General features: G+C 40.2%; 1 protein-coding gene across 1 annotated transcript; it reads right to left on the bottom strand.

Annotated features, from left to right (window-relative positions):
* Positions 1-1,200: 1,200 nt before the first annotated feature.
* tm2d3 (TM2 domain containing 3) lies at positions 1,201-9,311 on the bottom strand. Its single transcript, XM_047362439.1, has 6 exons — positions 9,151-9,311; positions 8,746-8,850; positions 6,293-6,453; positions 6,032-6,206; positions 2,533-2,608; positions 1,201-2,415 (listed from the first exon to the last, which is right to left on the bottom strand). The coding sequence occupies exons 1-6, from the start codon at positions 9,254-9,256 to the stop codon at positions 2,250-2,252; spliced, it is 789 nt and encodes a 262-aa protein (XP_047218395.1). The 5' UTR covers positions 9,257-9,311; the 3' UTR covers positions 1,201-2,249.
* Between the last annotated feature and the right edge of the window lie 2,524 nt (positions 9,312-11,835).

Here is an 11,835-nt window from a genome sequence, read left to right as displayed (position 1 = left end):
GCTGGCAATCATGTTGCACTCCTGATCCTCTCCTTTTGTCAACCGTACGAGTGGATCAAAGGACTCCAGCAACAATAGCTGCTTAAAATGTGAGAAAAAGTGCAGAGAAAAATTACCTCACCTCATAAGGAAACACTGAATTTCTACTACAGGCTGCAGGGAGGTGTATAATTAATATGTTATATATTTCAGAAATTCAATTCTGGTAATTTAGGTAATTATGTCTTACAGCTAATACAAACCCAAATTTCAGTTTCTCAGAAAATAAAGAACATGTAGGACCAATAACAAGGGTAATTTTATTATAAAAATGTGATGTTATTGCCTACATGATAATGTGAAAGAGGGTTAACTTGACAGCTGTCCGGCAGACAGTCAGTGACTCCTTTCACAAGGAGGCTAAGCCACAAAAAGAGCACTTCATACTTCCCTTTGCTGACAAGCTTTATCTTTTTCTAGCAGGACTCAGGACAAACCCACACCGTCCAAAGTACCAACACCTGGTTTATTGACCATGGTATCATTGTGCTTGATTGTCCAGAAAACTCACGTGACTTAAACCACAGAGAGAATCTATAGAGGAAGATAAGACACCAGACTGCCTTCATGCTATGATGGCTATTTATGCAAAGGGAGATCCAACCAAATACTGATTGCATACACTGTACAGTAAATGGAGGTATTTTTCCAAAAGCTGGCATTTTGGTCTTAAAAATCATTTTTTGGACGTTATGGAAAGCTTGCACACCTTTTCCTACATCACTTTTTTCCTTCCACTAAACTTTCCTTAAATGTGCTTGGATACAAAACTGAGTACTCTACAAGCTTCTTAAGCTATGACATCCTGTGTTTTATCCTAATTGTGGGGGATGTTGGTGACTACTTTGAACTAGTTTTGGTTTTTAGTAGCTGTAGGTCGTGCAAATTAAAATGAACAAGAATTCTTGAAACATCACTGTCTCATCAATCTGAGATTCTCAATTGTTGAATTACTGAAATACATTAACTTTCTACTGAAATTACTGAGATCTGTGTGTACTTTTCAGCAGGTTCATCTTTTAATTTTGCCTCAAAATCCACTGTTACTCTAACACCTTAATTATTATTCACCGAACCACCATAAAAGCTAATGTAATATACAAATCTTAAAGATTATATGAATGTCCTCCTTGTATATTCAGTGACAAACGTTTGGCAATGTAGAGTATAATTAGATTTTATTTACATAACTTACAAAGAAAACATCATTTACTGTCACAGCAGTTACATAACAGATTGCTGTTGGTCTCAAAGATGAAAAGAAAGTGAATAGTGTTTGGGGAAGGTTGCCAGTAGTGTGCAGAGAATATATCTCCAATATCTCTACGGGAAAACCACAAAATAGCTGCAGTTTGCAACTACAACACATCTGAAGTGTTTCATACATATGCTGCTGTAATATTATAAGAAAATCTGACTATACAGCTGAAGTAAGTGAAGGAAGTTATTTTTTTTTTCCTTTATTTGAAACAAAATTTCAAAAGACAATAAAGTACAAATAATAATATATAATAATTATTAACAATTATTTAACCCCCAGGTCAATGTCCGTACAGTTGTAGCTGGCACACATAAATTTTAGAAAGAAAAATGAAATCCAGGCATAAAAAATGTTGATATTTTGTCCAGGACACTGGCTATTTTCAACAAAAATATCACATTGCAGTACTCCCCACACACACACACAGCATATTTATGCTTTTAGAACATACATTTTAACCTTCAACCAGTCTTTTGTGAGTCATGTTACCATAAAAAGCTCTGCACCCATGGCAATCATTTGACCCTCATTGAGGCATTTACCTTGCAATAAAGTAGGAGCAATAAGTGCTGTAAGGTGACAGGATGTGTCTGAAAGAATCGCTCCACAGGAAGTCAAACATGTGCATCAGCAAGATGGGAGTCTAAATCAACTGGATACACATAATCGGTGGCACATCATCCTCCTGCGCAGCCCCATCGGCCCAATCTCAACAGGAGACGGATGCAGAGCGATTGGAACGGAGCATGTTGGTTCTGTAGGAAGAGTCATCGCTGGCTTGACTAGGAAAACACTTCCTGCCCGTTAGCAGATGGGATGAGGACGTGTTGATATGCTGGGCAGACAAACGTGCTAAGAACACAGCATCTCAGATCTTCGATCTCTTGCGAGCAAAGTAGTGTGAGGCGGAAGGGGCTGCATACAGCAACGTCCCAAGGGGGGCTCTGCTTCAGATGTAGAGCGAGCCGTCGGCAGGTCCCACATAGCCGACCCCAATCAAAAGAACATCTATCAGCGTCCAAATACCCAGGCCTCCAAAGCTGAACAGTTTGCCAAGACCCTCTCTCCACTGGCCCAGATAAAACCTGTCTGCCCCAAAACCACCAAGAGTGATGCTACGGCAGGAAAGAGCAGAGGGACAGATTCAAAAGGTGATAATTTACGAGCACACATCCTGACTCAAACTGATTGAGTATAAAAGAAAACTGTCAAAATGATTGAGACAAGGTTACCTGAGTGCGAGTGCCGTTGACCATTTGTATCCACCTGTCCAATTACAGAACAAACGCTTCTGAAAACGCCTGTTGCCTGCAGAAGAAAATGAAGTACAAAATAGTGGCTTTAAATATTAAAACTTGATGTAGGAAAACTTCCAAGAGCAAGCTTATTCTCAGAAAAAAAAAAAAATTATACACATCTAAAGTACAGACCAAAAGTTTGGACACACCTTCTCATTCAGAGTTTTCTTTATTTTCATGACTATGAATATTGTAGCTTCACACTGAAGGCATCAAAACTATGAATTAACACATGTGGAATTATATACTGAACAAAAAAGTGTGAAACAACTGAAAATATGTCTTATATTCTAGGTTCTTCAAAGTAGCCACCTTTTGCTTTGATTACTGCTCTGCACACTCTTGGTATTCTGTTGATGAGCTTCAAGAGGTAGTCACCTGAAATGGTTTTCACTTCACAGGTGTGCCCTGTCAGGTTTAATAAGTGGGATTTCAAGCCTTATAAATGGGGTTGGGACCATCAGTTGTGTTGTCCAGGAGGTGGATACATTACACAGCTGATAGTCCTACTGAATAGACTGTTAGAATTTGTATTATGGCAAGAAAAAAGCAGCTAAGTAAAGAAAAACGAGTGGCCATCATTACTTTTAAGAAATGAAGGTCAGTCAGTCCGAACAAGTGGGAAAACTTTGAAAGTGTCCCCAAGTGCAGTCGCAAAAACCATCAAGTGCTACAAAGAAACTGGCTCACATGAGAACCGCCCCAGGAAAGGAAGACCAAGAGTCACCTCTGCTGCGGATGATAAGTTCATCCGAGTCACCAGCCTCAGAAATCGCAGGTTAACAGCAGCTCAGATTAGAGAACAGGTCAATGCCACACAGAGTTCTAGCAGCAGACACATCTCTAGAACAACTGTTAAGAGGAGACTGTGTGAATCAGGCCTTCATGGTAAAATAGCTGCTAGGAAACCACTGCTGAGGACAGGCAACAAGCAGAAGAGACGTGTTTGGGCTAAAGACCACAAGGAATGGACATTAGACCAGTGGAAATCTGTGCTTTGATCTGATGAGTCCAAGTTTGAGATCTTTGGTTCCAACCACCGTGTCTTTGTGCGGCGCAGAAGAGGTGAACAGATGGACTCTACATGCCTGGTTCCCACTGTGAAGCATGGAGGAGGAGGTGTGATGGTGTGGAGGTGTTTTGCTGGTGACACTGTTGGGGATTTATTCAAAATTGAAGGCATACTGAACCAGCATGGTTACCACAGCATCTTGCAGCGGCATGCTATTCCATCCGGTTTGCGTTTAGTTGGACCATCATTTATTTTTCAACAGGACAATGACCCCAAACACACCTCCAGGCTGTGTAAGGGCTATTTGACCAAGAAGGAGAGTGATGGGGTGCTGCGCCAGATGACCTGGCCTCCACAGTCACTGGACCAGAACCCAATCGAGATGTTTTGGGGTGAGCTGGACCGCAGAATGAAGGCAAAAGGGCCAACAAGTGCTAAGCATCTCTGGGAACTCCTTCAAGACTGTTGGAAAACCATTTCAGGTGACTACCTCTTGAAGCTCATCAACAGAATACCAAGAGTGTGCGGAGCAGTAATCAAAGCAAAAGGTGGCTACTTTGAAGAACCTAGAATATAAGACATATTTTCAGTTGTTTCACACTTTTTTGTTCAGTATATAATTCCACATGTGTTAATTCATAGTTTTGATGCCTTCAGTGTGAAGCTACAATATTCATAGTCATGAAAATAAAGAAAATACTGAATAAGAAGGTGTGTCCAAACTTCTTTTCAGCTTCGCCATGCAGCATGAGCTGCAGAAATCCACGGCTCAGGTGGGAGAATCTCTTGAAAAGACAACTATTAGTTTTATGCTCCAAAAATCTGGCCTTTGTAGCAGAGTGGTAAAAATTTAACCAACATTTCAGAATTTGTGGCAACGTTTAAAAATTGTTGTTCATAGATGCTTTTTAGCCAATCTGACTAAATTAGGCAAAATTTCGGTTTAGATGTGCAAAGCTGGCTGAGGCATCCCCTAAAAGACTTAAAGCTGTAAATGCAGCTGTAATTGTTTTTCACATAAAATCCCAGTTTCAATAAATTAAGGTTTGCAGCTGTAATGTGACAAAATGTGGAAAATGTTCAAGTGGTATGAATACTTTTACAAGGCACTGCATATGTTAAATGTGTGAGAGGCTGTTATAACATTCGGAAAGTAGAACTACATATATTCCTGTCTGATACAGTCTAGAAAAACAGCCACAGCAACAAACTTGTTGTCAACATATGTTGCCTACGAATTCAGACAACACAAAACTGACATTTTCTAGTCATAAAATCAATCGAGTGCAAGCATAACTTAAACACACCAGGTCATTACTCATGCTAAAATAAATGTTTCATTTTCAAACGTAATTAGACCAAGGGACTTTCAGGAGCAGCAGCTATCTCATTTAAACCCTTAATTCTCAGAAGTCTATTTTTCTCTTCGTTGGTAACATATGGCCTTAATCATTCAAAAATATAAAGAGTTTCTTCTAGGGCACAAAATAAAAACAACGAACGGATACAAGTGTAGTTAAGGACCTTTAATTACTAATCACTCAGTTGAAGGTAAACTAGTACAAAAATTGTGCCAAACTAAGGTGATTTCAGAATCCTATGTGCTGGGTGGCCACAGTGAAAAAGGAATAATGCGAAAACAAATCTCATGTATCTCATCACAGAATATGCTGGCACAGATTATTGCTCTTTTTCTACCTACAATCAGAATGAGATTACGCAAACATAACCTTAAAGGGAGGCACAGTTTAGAATGAAAAGCATTTCCCATCCAATAACAAAAACATCACTGGGAAATCAGTCTGCCTTTTTGACGCATATTCTTTCTCAACAGAGTAATCACAAAGCTACAAACAATGAATCTGACATCTAAATTTGCATGCCATTTTTTTCTGAGTGCTGTTTCACATCTTTGTTTGCCAACAGTAGCTTCTTTTCAGTCAGTGGGAGAGAAAAATGAACATCCTCTACAAGCTGAATACAGCACAGGCTGCAGCATTCAGTCATTTTAATATAGCCTACATACTCTTGGTGCATAAATGTGCAAAAGGAAATAAAAAAAAACATGCACAAAGCAGTTTTGTATAAATCTTCTACACACTGCTGTTTACCTGCATGCAAAACTAATTTAATTGTATAAATTTAAGCCACCTTTTAAATGGAGATAGCAAAAAAGTCATCCCACACTTTTCATTACTGTTTATGTAACAGAAGTAGACAATGCAAAGTTTTGCATGACTCAGTGCTCCATTAACAGGAAAAAAACCCAACTGTCCATATCTTTTCATGGAAAAGGAACCATCTCTCTATAAGCTCAAAGTAGATGACGAATACAGAATTTGCACAGTAAACTGTGCGTATATAGTTATCCCATTGTTACCAAAGGCAAGTCAGACCTTTTCAAAACATCTGTAGTCATACCTAAACAATGCATGTGGTCCAAGACGTCACAGGTGGCGTTGTAGCGTTTGCGGGGACAGGACACTGTCATACAGTTGGTGGAGTTTGAGCAGCGGTACTTGGATGGGTCCAGCTGCCAGCAGAACTGACAGGTGATGGAGAGAGTAAAGTTGCTCTGCTGCTCTCCTGACTTTCCCTGCACATTTGATTAAAAACATTACTACAGAGTAACTCTTACAAGCCCTTTGTGTAAATCAGACCCATAAAGGAAATGTTACTCACTATGCAATGAACGCCTTTCTTGGGTTTACAAGTGAAAGATGCCGGTTTCCCATAAGTGCAGTTGTGTTGGTAATTGCAATGAAAGCAAACAGCAGGCAGTCGATCACACAAACCTGCGCTTGGACATTTCGCAGTGTGGTTCTCCTCATCTGTTGGAGAAACTGCGCAACATCCGGCATTGAATTTGGATTGACAATAAAACACATTAACAGAGTTGGCAAAAAACGATTGGCTGTGTTGGACAAAGAACTCTGCTTTTTAAGTAGGGTGCCTATTAAAATACAATAATACAATGTAACTCTGTAGTTACAGATATATTAACGCTGTTTGCTGACCAGCAACAGAAAACAATTCTCTATTAAGAAGAAAAAGGTAGGCATACATTTAGACGTATTAGTATGTAAAGGAAATAATATGTGTGTATATATATATATATTCTCAATTAAATAATTTCAATGATTATTGCTTACAGCTAGTAACACTCCAAAAATCAGATGGTCATAGTATCACTGTGCTTGATTGGCCAGCAAAGGTTTAGTATTGTACAGATGAGGATCAGAAGCACTAAAGCCCACAATGGAAACAAGCGTAAGGCTGCTGTTAAACCGCTCTCAGAACCACCGGCTGATCACCTCCATGCCACACCGCATTGATGCAGTAAGTCATGCAAAAGGAGCCCTGACCAAGTATTGAGTACAAACACATTACCATACATGGAAATACTTTTTAGTAGGCCAACATTTCTGTGTTAAAAATTCTAACATAACAAATAATAGCATCGAATATCATACATTTCCAGACTTTTCAAGACTGCTAAAGAGCTGTCTATCAATTCAAAGATACAGGATATTAACAGCTGTCCTACTTATTTGTATAAAAGGGATTTCGTGCTAAAAGAAAATTAATGATATATTCCATATGATGAATATACACTGCTCAAAAAAATAAAGGGAACCCTTAAACAACACACTATAACTCCAAGTACATCAAACTTCTTTGAAATCAAACTGTCCACTTAGGAAGCAACACTGATAGACAATCAATTTCACATGATGTTGTGCAAATGGAAAAGACAACAGGGGGAAATCTTTGGCTATCAGCAAGACACACTCAATAAAGGAGTGGTTCTGCAGGTGGGGACCACAGACCACTTCTCAGTACCGATGCTTTCTGGCTGATGTTTTGGTTACTTTTGAATGTTGGTGGTGCTTTCACACTTGTGGTAGCATGAGACGGACTCTACAACCCACACAACTGGCTCAGGTAGTGCAGCTCATCCAGGATGGCACATCAATGCGAGATGTGGAAAGAAGGTTTGCTGTGTCTGTCAGCGTAGTGTCCAGAGCCTGGAGGCGCTAAAAGGAGACAGGCCAGTACACCAGGAGACGTGGAGGAGGCCGTAGGAGGGCAACAACCCAGCAACAGGACCGTTACCTCCGCCTTTGTGCAAGGAGGAACAGGAGGAGCACTGCCAGAGCCCTGCAAAATGACCTCCAGCAGGCCACAAATGTGCATGTGTCTGCACAAACGGTTAGAAACCGACTCCATGAGGATGGTATGAGGGCCAAGCGTCCACAAATGGGGGTTGTGCTCACAGCCCAACACCGTGCAGGACGCTCGGCATTTGCCAAAGAACACCAGGATTGGCAAATTTGCCACTGGCACCCTGTGCTCTTCACAGATGAAAGCAGGTTCACATTGAGTACATGTGACAGACGTGACAGAGTCTGGTGACACCGTGGAGAGCGATCTGCTGCCTGCAACATCCTTCAGCATGACCGGTTTCCCATAAGTAGCCTGACTGCCATTAGGTACCGAGATGAGATCCTCAGACCCCTTGTGAGACCATATGCTGGTGCGGTTGGCCCTGGGTTCCTCCTAATGCAGGACATTGCTAGACCTCATGCGGCTGGAGTGTGTCAGCAGTTCCTGCAAGATGAAGACATTGAAGCCATGGACTGGCCCGCCTGTTCCCCAGACCTGAATCTGATTGAACACATCTGGGACATCATGTCTTGCTCCATCCACCAACATCACGTTGCACCACAGACTGTCCAGAAGTTGGCGGATGCTTTCGTCCAGGTCCGGGAGGAGATCCCTCAGGAGACCATCCGCCGTCTCATCAGGAGTATGCCCAGGCGTTGTAGGGATGTCATACAGACACATGGTGGCCACACACAATACTGAGCCTCATTTTGACTTGTTTTAAGGACATTACATCAAAGTTGGATCAGCCTGTAGTGTTTTCTACATTAATTTTGTGTGTGACTCCAAATCCAGGCCTCCATTGTTTAAAAAATTTGATTTCCATTGATGACCTTTGTGTGATTTGTTGTCAGCACATTCAACTTTGTACAAAACAGCAATGAAAATATTTCATTCATTCAGATCTAGGATGTGTTGTTTGAGTGTTCCCTTTATTTTTTTGAGCAGTGTATATTGTTTGAACTTACCAGAGGTTACAGTAGGGACCACCGAGCTGTTGCTGGTGGTAGTTCCACGCTGGGTGTCCCTTGTGTACGGGGGCTCCTGGCCATCATGGGGAGAACTTAGGTACCCTGATCAGCGACCATATTGAGAAAAAAGCACAGCTTATTTAGGCAAGTTCGCTTCGTCACCGAGATGACAAGAGGATACAGTAATTCCTCCTAAATTAGTAGTAATACCTACTGCTTTGTTGTTATTAACAGTAAAAATAATGATTGAATCAGTGCATCTCAGTCAGTGTTCTTTTCATACAGAAGCAGCTAAGTGCAGGGGCTAGCTTGCTATGCTAGCACAGTGTTGCTAGCTACGGTTAGAAAACTAAAAGCTAGCGACTCTTTCTTCAATAAATGTAACTATATACATAAACATACCGTTTACGAACTGTAAAAATAAATCCATAAACAAGACGACAACTATCCCATAATGTTTCCAGGTCCGTCCTCGGTCTGGTCTCCATGTATGACAGCTGGTAGCCATTGTTGCTGCGGAACAAGAAGCAGCAGCTGCATTCACGGCATGTAGGAACCGTTATTGATGGAGGGCATTTCGTTGAAACCGATCACGGGTTATCCCAAGCCGTCTCTGCTCTTTGTGTTTTATTTATAGAACCAATACTGAATGGGATAAATAAAACGCTCATCTAGCTTTAAACAACCGAATATGTTTTTTGGTTTTTTTTTGGTTGAGTTTACAAAGACGAAAAAAGCGTAAACTTAAAATTATGCTTTCTGGTGTAGCTCTTCTTATCAAAACAATTTAAGCATAATACATGTAAAAGAAAAACCAAAAAAAAAAATTAAAAAAATCCGACTTGCCTTTTATTTTCTAGTTACTAAACCTGCTCAGTGGGGCTGAAGCAGTAAGGGAACATATCCCGTGATGTTCCTTGAACGTAGCATATTTAGGGGCGGGTCCTTTAAGGTTCTCTGAAGGCATCTTTTTAATTAATGTGCAGAACAATTTTATGCATCAAGAAGTCAGTAAAAATACAGTTATATAGATAATCATTTAATAAACAGGAAATGAATACATTGAATAAATATATTCCTGAATAATTATTTAAATGTGAAAATAATTCATTACAATTTAATTATCGATTTATGTGAATTATATCTCAAAGCAGAATTAACTATTTATTCCAACTCAAATTTTCTTTGTCCCATGTTACAGCAAACCACATATTTATTCTACTTAAACCTACCCATCAAACTCAGTGCGCACAGTGAAAAACACCTGATTGGTGTGCAGTTGAGTTGCTGCTGTGTATGTTAATCAATCAGATGTTAGTCTATTTCAATAGCTGTATGAAATGGTTAAATTATTTTACTATGGACATTAGCACAGGTAATATAAAAGAAATACTTCAATAATTTATTTTTTTAAGTTAAAAGTATTCAATATAATAAAAAGTTATACACAAATCAATTTTTTTTTTGATTTACAGAACTATTAGTGAATTTATTACATTTTGACGCATTTAAATCATAATTATTTTATTTAACAAATGTATCACTTTTATTCAAATAATCACATATATATTTAACAAATCATAAGATTGTGGAATTTTGGCCTTAGATAAGTGCAGATCGCTGTGCAGCTTCCTGTACCTCAGTTATGCCACCTACAATATTCTTGACATTAAAATCTCCATATTCCAAAATATTAAGACTCACATTTGGACAGTTGATTATATTTTATTCACATACATTTGATGGGAAATCCCACTATTGTTGTCCTTTAATTAAAAATTAGCACAATCATGTGCAAGAACAGGAGTAATACATTTTACAACCCTACACTACTATGTTCCTGATCTTCTACATCAACATATGCTGCAAGAATGCACCCAATATACAGTGTATCACAAACGTGAGTTCACCCCTCACATTCCTGCAGATATTTAAGTATATGTTTTCATGGGACAACACTGACAAAGTGACACTTTGACAATGAAAAGTAGTCTGTGTGCAGCTTATATAACAGTGTAAAGTTATTCTTCCCTCAAAATAACTCAAGATACAGCCATTAATGTCTGAACCACCAGCAACAAAAGTGAGTACAGCCCTAAGAGACTATGTCCAAATTGAGCACTCTTGTCATTTTCATGTCATGTGACCCGTTAGCGTTACTAGGTCTCAGGTGTGCATAGGGAGCAGGTGTGTTTAATTTTGTAGTACAGCTCTCGCACTTTCATACTGGTCACTAAAAGTTCCAACACGGCACCTCATGGCAAAGGACTCCCTGAGGATCTTAAAAGACGAATTGTTGCACTACATGAAGATGGCCAAAGCTACAAGAGGATTACCAACACCCTGAAACTGAGCTGCAGCACAGTGACCAAGATCATCCAGCGTTTTAAAAGAGCAGTGTCCACTCAGAACAGACCTCGCGTTGGTCGTCCAAAGAAGCTGAGTGCACGTGCTCAGCGTCACATTCAAATGCTGTCTTTGAAAGATAGGTGCAGGAGTCCTGTCAGCATTGCTGTAGTGATTGAAGAGGTGGGGGGTCAGCCTGTTAGTGCTCAGACCATACGCCGCACACTACATGAAATTGGTCTGCATGGCCGTCATTCCAGAAGAAAGCCTCTTCTGAAGTCTGTCCACAAGACAAAACAAGACAAAACAGTTTGCTGAAGACATGTCAACAAAGGACATGGATTACTGGAACCATGTCTGATGAGACCAAGATTAATTTGTTTGGTTCAGATGGTCTCAAACATGCGTGGCAGCAATCAGGTGAGGAGTACAAAGATAAGTGTGTGATGCCTACAGTCAAGCATGGTGGTGGGAATGCCATGGTCTGGGGCTGCATGAGTGCAGGGTTAGGGTTACACAGGGACACATGAACTCCAATATGTACTGTGAAATACTGAAGCAGAGCATGATCCCCAACCTCTGGAAACTGGGTCGCATGGCAGTGTTCCAGCATGATAATGACCCCAAACACACCTCTAAGATGACCCCTGCTTTATGGAAGAGGCTGAGGGTAAAGGTGATGGACTGGCCAAGCGTGTCTCCAGACCTAAACCCTATAGAACATCTTTGGGACATCCTCAA

Source organism: Girardinichthys multiradiatus, chromosome 4, assembly GCF_021462225.1.
Source record: "Girardinichthys multiradiatus isolate DD_20200921_A chromosome 4, DD_fGirMul_XY1, whole genome shotgun sequence".
In the NCBI taxonomy this organism is placed as follows: Eukaryota; Metazoa; Chordata; class Actinopteri; order Cyprinodontiformes; family Goodeidae; genus Girardinichthys; species Girardinichthys multiradiatus.
This window is presented reverse-complemented; position numbering and strand designations above follow the sequence as displayed.

What these genes read in the sequence shown, in the direction of transcription:
- tm2d3 (XM_047362439.1), bottom strand. Translation starts at nt 9,256, where the DNA reads ATGGCTACCAGCTGTCATACATGGAGACCAGACCGAGGACGGACCTGG. An exon ending in GGACCACATGCATTGTTTAG is followed by an intron (nt 2,609 to 6,031) that starts GTATGACTACAG and finishes TTTCTTCTGCAG; the next exon opens with GCAACAGGCGTTTTCAGAAG. An exon ending in TCAACGGCACTCGCACTCAG is followed by an intron (nt 2,416 to 2,532) that starts GTAACCTTGTCT and finishes TTCCTGCCGTAG; the next exon opens with CATCACTCTTGGTGGTTTTG.